Here is an 11348-nt window from a genome sequence, read left to right as displayed (position 1 = left end):
TGTGTATTTAGTCCCACATCAGCTATGCACTGAGTAGCTCTTGAACGCTTATACAGAATCAAAGAATCCAAATAATACTTTCTGATTAGTCTTTTTAAGTAAAGTACTATGTTGTTATAAATGATAGCAAAGTAGATCCAGCCTATGGTCTATGTGAACTAGAAGATACTATAGCACAAGCTGATCATAGTGCTTGTGATTAAATTTGAACCCTTAGTCTGGTGAGGACGCCATGACTTAAATAGAAAAAGTATGTGGGGATCCGGGCAAGCGTGTGTTTAGTCCCACATCTGCTATTTGCTAAATAGATCTTAGGTACTTATATAGAGCTGAAAAATCCAAATAATATCTTCTAACTAACCTTTTTGAGTGAGGTTCTATGTTGTTACAAATGTACTACATTTTAGTTTTATTTGTAGCATCGAACATCTTTCCCTGTAAGCAACTATCGTTCTTCCCCCTTGCATACACCATTTTGTATGGCAGACTGGCAATTGTATTAGCTATAGCTTTCAAGAGAAAACATAGTGGGAATTTGCATGACTCCGTCATCTAGGGCATGCTAGAAATATAGTTGCATTGGTTATTTGGATTCCATTTGGATAGTTAGGCAGAGCATGTTATGTAAATCATGAGATGGGTTCGCAGGTGGATGGTACTCGCTGAATTTAACGTCTCAAGCTGATTCACAAGGTTTTACTCTTGTTTTGCTTTTATTAGCATGGCAATAAACATCAGTTCTTCGTTGGATAATTAGAGCTTGGTTGCATTGTACTGAATTATATGGTTCTCTTCCATTGCAGGGCCTGGGGAGAATGAGTAGAAAACATGTAAGCCAGTGAAGGTTACATCGTATTAGCTTTTCATTTTATGGCAACTGTGAAGTACAAAGATAAAGGAAGCCAACAGACCATGTTATGAAATCACCAATCTAATCTTCCCTGGCATATTAGTGGCATTTGCTAGTATGACTCGTGTGAAATGTACCTCGTGTTTCATCCTCAACTAAACTTTAAAAATCTATGCATTGATTAGAGGTTGAATCATTTTACAAAATATGCTCAGCCTGTTATTCTCATGTTGATTGCTGCTATATGTTGGACCTATTGGAAGGAGCGGAACTGTAGAATTTTTTTAGATAAAAGATCTTCAATTGCCTCGATTACTGCAGAGGGACTTAGAATTTTTAATGACTGAGTGGTGCTATGCGATCCTATTACGCAGATGGAGTTGGAAAGAAATTGGTCCAAAGTGCAGAATGTTGTTTGTAAGCTTGTGGATGTCTAATGCAGTTTGAACTATATCAGTTGGATTTTTTATTTTTTATTGTCAGGGAATGCTCTTAGATTGCTCTAGCAGAGGATCATGTTCTTCCTTTGCAGTATGGTTCTGTCATTGGTTGCATATGATGGAGATTTCAGCTAGCTACATCTTCTCTGAGATATTCTCTTGGACGTCAAATATGATTGGAGCATATTATGTCATGCTTACTCTTCAACTATCATGCAGTCCTGGAACGCAATCAGCCTCTTTAATGATTGAAGGATTGCAACTTTGTCTCCTTTAGCTACAGCTCCTGTTCGTCATCTTATGCTTTCCAGCAGATTGTATTATATTATGCTCCAGAGGAGGTACCAAACATGGAAATTGGTGGTGGAAAATCGGTTATTCCTTATGTCAAAAACTTTCTCAAGCTTCTTTGAAATTTGGAGCTTGTGGCCATTCTAGATTTTGGTATTTTTTCCTTAAAATCTTTGTGAAATTGCTTGAAACTTTTAGGTAATAAATGTTCCTGCGTATTGGTCTGGATGAGGTTCTTTCCTCCACTGATTATGAGATACTTGGTTTAGAACCATTTAGATTCCTTTTCTCGCATCTGTTCTCTCCTCTCTTGACAATGTAACTCATTTCTGCCCCTCATCCGTGTTGTAAATATGATTAATCTTCAATAAAAGCCGAGTGGCGCCTTTCTGCCTCCCCTTTACATCAAATTAAAAAGAAATGTACTCTATTATTTTGGTTCAAGGACTTTCTATATCTTGAATGGAATGGAATACCATATGATGCAAGATCCTATTTATATTCTTTCCTTCATCACTTGGTGCTCTACTGCTATGGATTGGAGATCCATGAACAGGTCTAAATATCAAACTATACAGACTTCTTCAACACATGATCATCTAGTATCTAATTTGGTTGGGTATTTTAATTGGGCGTTCCCAGCCATCTATATTAGAAGCACTTCTGTGCTCTTGAGCTCCTACATGGCCAATCAAGATTAATTAGTGTCCTGTCCAATGAACTAGAATTCTACTGAACTCGGCCTAATTTGAATCTATTGTCTGTCCAATTCTTACAGCCACGTACCATAATAACCCAAGATTAGTATGTTGCGAACCTGATCCTGCAATGTTTAATCTCTTGTGATCTCCAACATGGTGAAGCACATTTTTTTACTTGTATATTTTTGTGAAACAAATCTGACTTGGTCTCTCTGAAACTGGAAGAAGGTGAATGGAACTACATACAGGAGTAAGTACCAAAAAATTCTCAGTTTTCCAGAGATTGAAAAACCAATGGCCAAAAAAAAAAAAAAAAAGCTTCGGAAGCCATTTCTTATTAATTCGCATGGCTCCTCATGCATCTTTTCTGATTCTGTTTAAATTACTTTATCTTGCTTGTTGCATCTTTTCTGAAGTCAATTTTTTTATTGTCTCTTCCTGCACGAAGATGTTGAATATGGCGGACAAAGTCGTTGAGTGCAACAAAACCAAAATCACAGTCTCATCAGTCATCACCAATTGCTCATCTTCCTAAGATCAATCATTCGTCCCCTAAAAGTCTTACACTAAGCTACATTCAGATCATCCACCTTTTTTTCATAACTCATTCTCATGGTATCAAATCAATCTTTTCCCCTGTCTTTTTCTGATTCTCTTCCCATATCCTTGATATGAGTCCACCCCTCCCTCCTCCTCTGCATCAGCCTCAATATTAGTTGTCATGCACCTCTCTCTTTCCTGTCTTCTTCCCTTTCCATCATCAAATTTGAGACCCCACACACTTATTGTGCACCAACAACATCTCCATTCCACAGTTCACAGAAAAGAAACACAAAAGAGAACTTGACACCGGGCCAAAACGAATCAATGACGGCACAATTCTTTCTGTTAAAATATCAAGCCCGGTTGCTGGATATTTTTGAGGCGTCGTACATCTAAAGAGATGCCCGTGTCTCACGAGTCATGTATATTAACGCGACACGTAGCACCGGTTTTGTTTGAGCGTAAGGTGGGGGACGCGACGCGTCGGCTGGGACAGCCTGTCGGGGGGACGCGTGGCCTTCGGTAGGTGGTCCGAATCCGCCGTCCTTTTCGCTCTGGCCACGGAAACACATGCCGTCGCATGTTCTTCTCTCTCTTCGGCCGTTGCTAGTCCACCGGATTCCATGGAAAAACACGCTCAGTGACTATTAGAGGCCCGGATTCAGACCGGAGATCTTCACCGGCCCAGTATTTGGGGCAGAACTGAGGGCCACCTGATTCGGTCTCTCAAATACAGCATATTTTGAGGAACGATGCCATCTTGATGGAGGATCATTCGCTGACGATGCTGCATCCCTCTGTGCCAAATATTTTGCGCCCGGCAAAAGAATATATCTTTTTTAGAACGAAGCATTTTTACCGGAACATAAATGAAGCTGCAAACTGAATGTTTTTTTTTTCTGATTGATCGCTCCAATAAAATATTTTGGACTTTTGGGAAATACGTGTCTAGAGTCTGCAGGGGTACATTGTTTTTCAAATTTTTTTTATATGTTGAGATCAAACAATCAAATGCCGTTGAGATTTAAGCCAATTGGTTGATCCAAATTTCAGCTTAAAGACGTCTCAAACTCAAATAATGGTCCTAATCGACGGACGGTCAGACGAGTCAAGGAAGAGTAGGGGATATTTACTATGATGCAAACTTGTTGCAGACTTGTTACGTCACCTTATAGATGTTTAAATTAATATACCAACCTCAGGTCATCAGGTCAACTGGTAGGTACGTCATCCGCCCAAAGAGGAACACGAGATCAAACGATGGCATCCGATTACTGGTAAAATTAATCATGCCGTTTAGATTTGAGCCAATTTGTTGACGCAATTTTCAGCTTAAAGACGTCTCAAACTCAGGATCCGATTCCTCCGGGTATTAAAGAACGCATCGAATCACGCGCTCAGTAGCCGGCCACGTGTTCGGTATTGATACCGGCACGAGACATGATCCGCGAACAAGGAGGCATCAAGGTTCAATCATCGGATGCTCGCGATGACGTCAAGGCGGCGATCTAGGCTTCCGGTCCGCACCCAGGTCCTAACCTGGGTCAGACCAGGGTATTCTCGTGATTTCCGCATGAAACACCGCGAATCGCCTCGTTCCCGTCCCCGCGGCCGCCCCTGCTCTTCCCTCTCAGCCACTAATTTCTTGTCCGGCCGGACCGACCATGCCTTATCCGCCAATACGAACACGAAACGTGTCCACATCTTGCAAGGAAGCCGTTTGGCGAAAAAAACGGCTGGTCGATGTCTTCGGTGATGGCGTCATCATCCGACACCTGTCTCTCTTTTTCTCCTTCCCCTCTCCAGCTTCGGTGCTTCCGGTCATCGCCTTTCTCATTTCCCCCCAGCTCTCTCTCTCTCTCTCTCTTTTTCTGTGGCTGTTTCTTTGGAGTGGAAGTTGCTTTCTTCCTCCTTCTTCTTTCATCTTTTTGTAGAGTTCTTGAAACGCGGACATGAACTCATAAACAAACAATTCTTTTCTGACTATTGTCCATGCAGAGGATATGTAATGAGTGAAGTTTCGTTTCATCTCCTTTCTTCGTCCGTCTGAACCAATTTATTTCGTTGTATTTTTGCGACAGGTCATGGCATAAAAGGGAGCTTGGGGAACTGCCGCCTATATATTTGGAGAGGCTATTACGAGTTCCTTGAGATCCAGGGAACCCGGGCAGCAAAAGGCCTCCAAATCCCCCCACCATTTCCCCTCATTTTTTCCACCCAACAAATTCCCTGCCTCAAAGACAGTGCGAACATAATTCCAAAGGGAGGTGAAGCCTGGGGCGTTTTCTAGGCTACTCTGGGATTCTTCTCATCCTTGAATAGTTTCTCTATCGGGGTCGGCTGTCAAAAGGGTGGCGAAACCCGTGAACCTGCGGCCGGTGAACCTTGGAGAGCGATGAAGAGGAGGCGGAGGGGGGCGTTGCGGAGCAATAACGAGATGTGTGACTTCTGAGGTCCACGAGGACTGGTGCCGGTTGTGCCGCCGCCGCCGCCGCCGTTGCCTTTTATCGCAGCGATAGTTCGACGGGGGAGGAGCCGATCGATGGAGGAGATGCCTCCGGCGGCTGCTCTGCCATTTAGGACGGGCAATTCGCTCCGGGAAAACCCGATGGACGTCGCGCGCCTTCGGCTGATATCAGACGCTGCGACCCTGCTGCTCTCCGATCCGATGGCTACCGATGCTGACCATGCGCCCGCGGCCAAGCAAGTGGAGGAGATGGAGGAGGAGCCTGAGGTTGGGACGATCCGATCTGTTGGGAGTGATGAAGAGGATTCGGTGTCTGTTGGGCCGGAGCCATCCGTTGGGAAGCTCGATCAGCGGCAGCAGCAGCATCGCCAGTGCCACCGATGAGTTGTCGACTCTGGACCCGTCTTTCGAGAGCCCTGCCCCATGTGTGCATATCGCGGCAGTGCCTACTTTCGCTGCGGGGGTGCCGCCGGCGGTTGCTGAACCAGCAGCGCGTCGGGGAAGTGGTGGTGGGCGGAGTGTGTTCTTGACAAATTACGTGCCGCTCTGGGGCTGCGTATCCATCTGCGGGCGGAGGCCGGAGATGGAAGACGCCGTGGCGGCGGCGCCTCGGTTCTTTGACATCCCGCTCCGAATGCTGACTGCTGATGGTGTTGTGGATGGGCTGGATCCATGTTTGGTTAGCTTGACTGCCCATTTCTTCGGAGTTTACGATGGTCATGGTGGTGCCCAGGTGATCCATTTTTTCTTTCACTCAGTTCACAGTTTATTTATTTGTTTCTTTGTTTTGTGATGTCATATTGATTTGAAGCTTTTCTCTGATTTTAGGTTGCTAACTACTGTCGTGATCGAGTTCATCTGGCCTTGGTAGAGGAGCTGAGAAATGTAGCTGAAGGTTTGGGAGGAGCAAGCGGGGATGCTTGGAAGAAGCAGTGGGAGAGAGTATTCATTGATTGCTTTCAGAAAGTTGACGATGAGGTAGGAGGCAAAGTGAGTAGAGGGAATGTCGGAGGTGGGGCTGGTGCAGGTGCGCCATCAGAATCTACTGCCCTGGAAACCGTCGGATCAACAGCTGTGGTTGCTGTTATCTGTTCTTCGCACATCATCATTGCAAACTGTGGGGATTCAAGGGCTGTCCTTTGTCGTGCTAAACAGCCTGTGCCACTATCGGTGGATCATAAAGTAAGGCATGTGTTTGTTATCTTGGTGGTGCATATTTTTCTAGTTTATTTCAGAAACAAGAAATTGATTTTTTTTTTGTTAAAAAAAAAAAATAATGCTTCAGCCAAACAGAGAAGACGAGTACAAAAGGATTGAAGCAGAGGGAGGCAAGGTCATACAATGGAATGGACACCGTGTGTTTGGTGTTCTTGCTATGTCACGCTCAATTGGTATGTATAATTTGTACTTAGGAGAACAACACTAGATATGAGGAAGGATTATGATGAAAATAATTTTTTTTTCGCATGGAATTATTAATTATGCTTAATCGAGTATGAAGTGTCCATATATAACTGGATTTTGGATGGTGAGAAAGGGTTTGTAGCATGAAAACAGTCATTTAATGAGGTGCACCATATTTTTCCAAACTATGATCTGCTTTTCGGTGCTGAAATAATATGTTTGTTGATTCTGATGAAAATGATAGGTAACAAGTTATACAATCTCCAATACCAAGTAAGAAGATATCAGAAGGCTTATGGAGAATTAGATTATTTAGTGTCTACACCTAGCTTAATTAAATTAGATCAGCATCTTAAATGATATAGCAAAATTATAACTAGGGAGATCGTTGGTCTGAAGATCTATTGCTTTGTAAACCTTTTCAGTATTACACTGTTCATAGGAAGTTCCGGGTGCCATGTTATTGTTTCTATTAGCTGCCATTCCGGGTGCTTTTCAGAGTATGATAAAATATCAGCTGTGATCAAGAAACAGGAGTTTCTGGCATTTTCTTGGATTTTTTTAGGGACCCCTGTGCGGCACCTGTCGAGTTTGTTGGAAGCTTTTATGCAATATTAACAATAACAAACAACTTTCTGAAATATCACAAATGTGACATATTAGCCAGTAGGAAATCTGGCCACTTTTCTGTACCAAGGCCTCATTGTAATACTGCTTCTATAATTTTTTTAGGACCCTCTATGACCAGAGGTTTTAAATAGTCATTTTTCACTGGAAAATAAAAGGAAAAAAGGTTATACACTGATATCATGAGATAAAGATATATCCTCTAAGCTTCTTTCCAGTTCTTTAAATTTGTTTAGCTTACTCAAAAAGTATCTAGACCTTGAAGATGAACTTTGTATTTAAATTTACAAATTTTAAATTGTCAAAATGATGGATGCTTTTCTGAACAATCGGTAGGTTCTAAAGTAGCTACTCTTGTTCAATATCTGCATCCTTCAGTCTTGGCTATGCAAAAATCTTTATGCCAACTGGCTGTAAAACTCCATTCTTTTTACTTGTAAGTTATCCAGGGATTCTATCAAAGATGAAAATGACAAGGGCAATATTCTGCATACTCCAGTGAATTAAAAATAATTAAAACAATAGTAGATCTGCTGGGGTTTCTGTTGGCTTTACTGTAAAGAAATCATGTTTAAAAATTTTACATAACAAAGAATGCAATTGTAAGGTACCAAAAAAGTGCATACAATCCCATTTGTGCTTTGTTTATGGAGTATATCCTACCAAAGCTCCCATCAGCTGCCCTGCTAATACATTTTTTGTTGCGCAAGCTGGCCTTCCAAATACATTGATATCGCCCAAGGTGCACCCATGTTTAAAAACATAGTTACATAATTGAAATAAATTCTTGTACATCAAGAGAGAGAGAGAGAGAGAGAGAGAGAGAGAGAGAGAGAGAGGGGGGGGGGGGGGGGTGTTATTCAAGGAGCATCATGAATTTATGCTCACTAGTCAGAAGTAAGAGGTCTTCTAACTTCTCATATTAGGAATTTTGGATCTGAAAAAATCTAGGAAAAAAGAGGTTTAACATCATATGTGCTCCTAAATTTCCCTTCTTTTTCACTCACACACACACAGACTCCTCCACTCTCAAAAGAGATTATAACCATCTGCAAACAAATACTAAAAAGTTGGGGAATTCAACCAAGAGATTTCCATAGATTTAAAGTTCTTAGGCAGTTAGATTAGTGCATATTATTTCATGCCGTTGGGTTTTTCCGTTTCTTAAACCAGCCAAAGAAATTTTACAGAGCTTCATCCTTAACCTTCTCAACTTTGTGGTTTCATAATGATGTTATTTATATTCTTCCTATGACAATTGCTGGCAACATTGATCCTCTCCATCGCCTCTCCGGGGTGTGGAACTGAATTGGCTCTCTTACTATATCCTATCTTGGATCTTATTTACTTGGAAAATAGTTTCTTTTAGAAATTCTAACACCCATCTTTGCAGATCACAGCAAACAGAACAAATGGTGAAGATTAGATGCTTCCAAGTGGTGTATCATATGATCTCGCTCATCTTTATTGCCTGTTATCATTTTTTGGTCTGCAGTTGGAATATAAAAAGTTTTAGGTGTAGATGAGAAATTTATGATATCTGTTATTTTCTACCTTCGCTGGTTGCAAGTGGTAGTTGGAAAGCTCAAGATGTTTCTTAATGACTCTTCTACCAATCAAAGGATGATGATCTCTTTATATTTTCTTGTCATACCAAAGCACCATATGTGAGTTATTGGTGTCTGACTTCAACACAAAAATAATCTTATTACTTGCCATGTTACTCTTCTTCAGTTATTCAGTAAAATGATAAAGATAACTACATTTACTTGCTTAAATATCATCATCCAAGTCTCCATCATTTATTTGAATCACAAATATCATTCAGATTTAGGACTTGTTTTTGCCACAATTTCTTCTTGTATGTAGCCCACAATCACCCCATCAATCCCTACTTGCTGTATAAAAAACAAACATCCTCTCCCTCTCAACGTCTTCTGTGTAAGTTTTCATGAACTTGCTAAATCTCGTCCATTTAAATATGATGCAAATTTCTATTGATAATATGAGAATGATCACATCTCGACCCGGCAAACATTTAAGGACCACTATAACCTGGCTTCCGTAGTTAACCACATTAATGCATTTCTACCTGAGATCTTAGCTGGTCACTTTCTTTACCAAGTTTAGCTCTTTGGTGACTCACTAAAGAAGTTATGCTTTATAATTTAATCAAACAATTTAAATTCTATTTTATTCCTAGCCAGAATGCCTATTCCCTTTCTCCCATCATATCTTCTATTCTTTGCATTTTAAGATAATTTTCTTTCAGGATTTTATGTTTCTTAATGTCAAATGTAGCTCGTTATTTGTACAGTCAGATAGCCATGAGATATATCATTTATTTCTTATGTGTGTTGCATGTATGCATTTACTATCAAATTGAACAGAAGTTTTATGCTGACTTAGTTTCACTTTTTTCTCCCGTCCTCACCACATGCTGTGTTTTCTTCTACCTCATCAAATTATAGCAAACATCAATTAAAAAAAAATGGATTACATTCATAACATGGCTAAAATAAAAGCCAATACAGTTATATCTGTTATGGAAGTCTGATGGCCTACTTAATCTTCTCTGCATGATGTGCTGCAGAACTGTATGAACTGTACACTATATACCAACTATTTATTGCTGTTTTCATCAAATAGTTTTCTATTGTTGTTTGTTGACTTATAAAATATACATCTGGAATTGAGTGTTCTCTAGACAGAATGTTTCATTAGTTTATATACCTCAAACCTTTATACAACTTTTCTTGACATACATTACACCTTCTTCTTCTTGTTTTCCATCTCACTGCTGGATTGGAAGTCATTAAGCATTAATTGTTTGAAACGCATTTTATCTACTCTGTGCTGATACGTGACTAAACTAAAAATTTTGCTAATTGAATCTAACTTGTTTTATATGCACTCAGGAATTATAATACTTTTCATCTTTTCTGATCAAGTTGAAATGTAGTGTGATGAATGCATAGAAATAGCATTCATGACACTTGGCCATAAATATGCATGCTCATGTTTAGATCTATGGGCTCATGTGCAGGGGACCAATACTTGAAGCCATGGATTATTCCTGTACCAGAAGTCACAATCGTTCCACGAACAAAAGAAGATGATTGCCTTATTCTAGCTAGCGATGGCTTATGGGATGTCATGTCAAATGAAGAGGTTTGTGAGGTAGCCCGCAAGCGGATCCTACACTGGCACAAAAGGAACGGTGTCACGTCATCTCCCACACACAGAGGGGAAAAAGCCGATCCTGCAGCTCAAGCAGCTGCGGACTGCCTGTCAAAGCATGCTCTCCAGAAGGGAAGCAAAGACAACATCACCGTCATTGTGGTGGACCTGAAAGCACAGAGGAAGTTCAAGACCAAAACCTAACTGGGTAGGCTAGACTTCATTTGATCAACTGGGTCAGAGAACCACATAATATGGGATCTAAATCTAGCCAGAAAATTACTGCCTTAAATAACTTAACTGGCCCATCTGTTTTTTTTCTTCTTTTGGGCTCTAAGGGCTGTACCATGTATTTGTTATAGAATCTTTTCAACCTCGGGTATATAATTCTAATCCAGGTGGCCATAATCTTGTAGTTTCTTTTTTCTTCAGCTTGGCTGAGTCCTGGCAATGTAAATATGAGCTACTGTAGGTAAAGAAATGGTGGTGGGAAGTATTCTATACTACCCTCAAGACACTGTGTTTATCTACTTTGTTGTATTTCCTTCTATCTCCGACTGTAAGGCTCTGTGAGATTCTTCTCATTTTGCTTTCGTTCTTGTTATCCTTCTTAATACTTTTTCCCTTACTCTGCATATAGTTCCTCCCTGAACAAATATACAAATATTAAAAGATGAAATCCGTGATTTATAGTCTATTGTCCTACTTACTAGTTGCTATCTGTGCTTTGTTTCTGTAGGAGACTAGGAGCTTGACCTGTTTTACTGATTTGATTTTTACAAAATACCTCAGATGCCCTATGACCTTATCGACTTAACTGACATTATTTTCATCGCCGCTAATCC

The 11348-nt window shown here is 40.7% G+C and overlaps 1 protein-coding gene across 2 annotated transcripts; it reads left to right on the top strand.

Annotated features, from left to right (window-relative positions):
• Window positions 1-4654: 4654 nt before the first annotated feature.
• LOC103721042 (probable protein phosphatase 2C 6) lies at window positions 4655-11083 on the top strand. 2 transcript variants are annotated; one of them, XM_008811074.4, is made up of 5 exons: window positions 4655-4830; window positions 4907-6025; window positions 6121-6474; window positions 6578-6683; window positions 10370-11083. In XM_008811074.4, exons 2-5 carry the CDS (start codon window positions 5504-5506, stop codon window positions 10705-10707), a joined length of 1320 nt encoding a protein of 439 aa, XP_008809296.2. In that variant the 5' UTR covers window positions 4655-4830; window positions 4907-5503; the 3' UTR covers window positions 10708-11083. The 2 variants fall into 2 exon arrangements, with proteins under 2 accessions (XP_008809296.2, XP_038978353.1); XM_039122425.1 differs by having other exon boundaries at window positions 4655-6025.
• The last annotated feature ends 265 nt before the right edge of the window (window positions 11084-11348 follow it).

Source organism: Phoenix dactylifera, unplaced genomic scaffold (genome assembly GCF_009389715.1).
Source record: "Phoenix dactylifera cultivar Barhee BC4 unplaced genomic scaffold, palm_55x_up_171113_PBpolish2nd_filt_p 001519F, whole genome shotgun sequence".
NCBI lineage: Eukaryota > Viridiplantae > Streptophyta > Magnoliopsida > Arecales > Arecaceae > Phoenix > Phoenix dactylifera.
The sequence above is the reverse complement of the archived record's forward strand: the minus strand, read 5'-3'. Positions and strand labels throughout refer to the sequence as shown.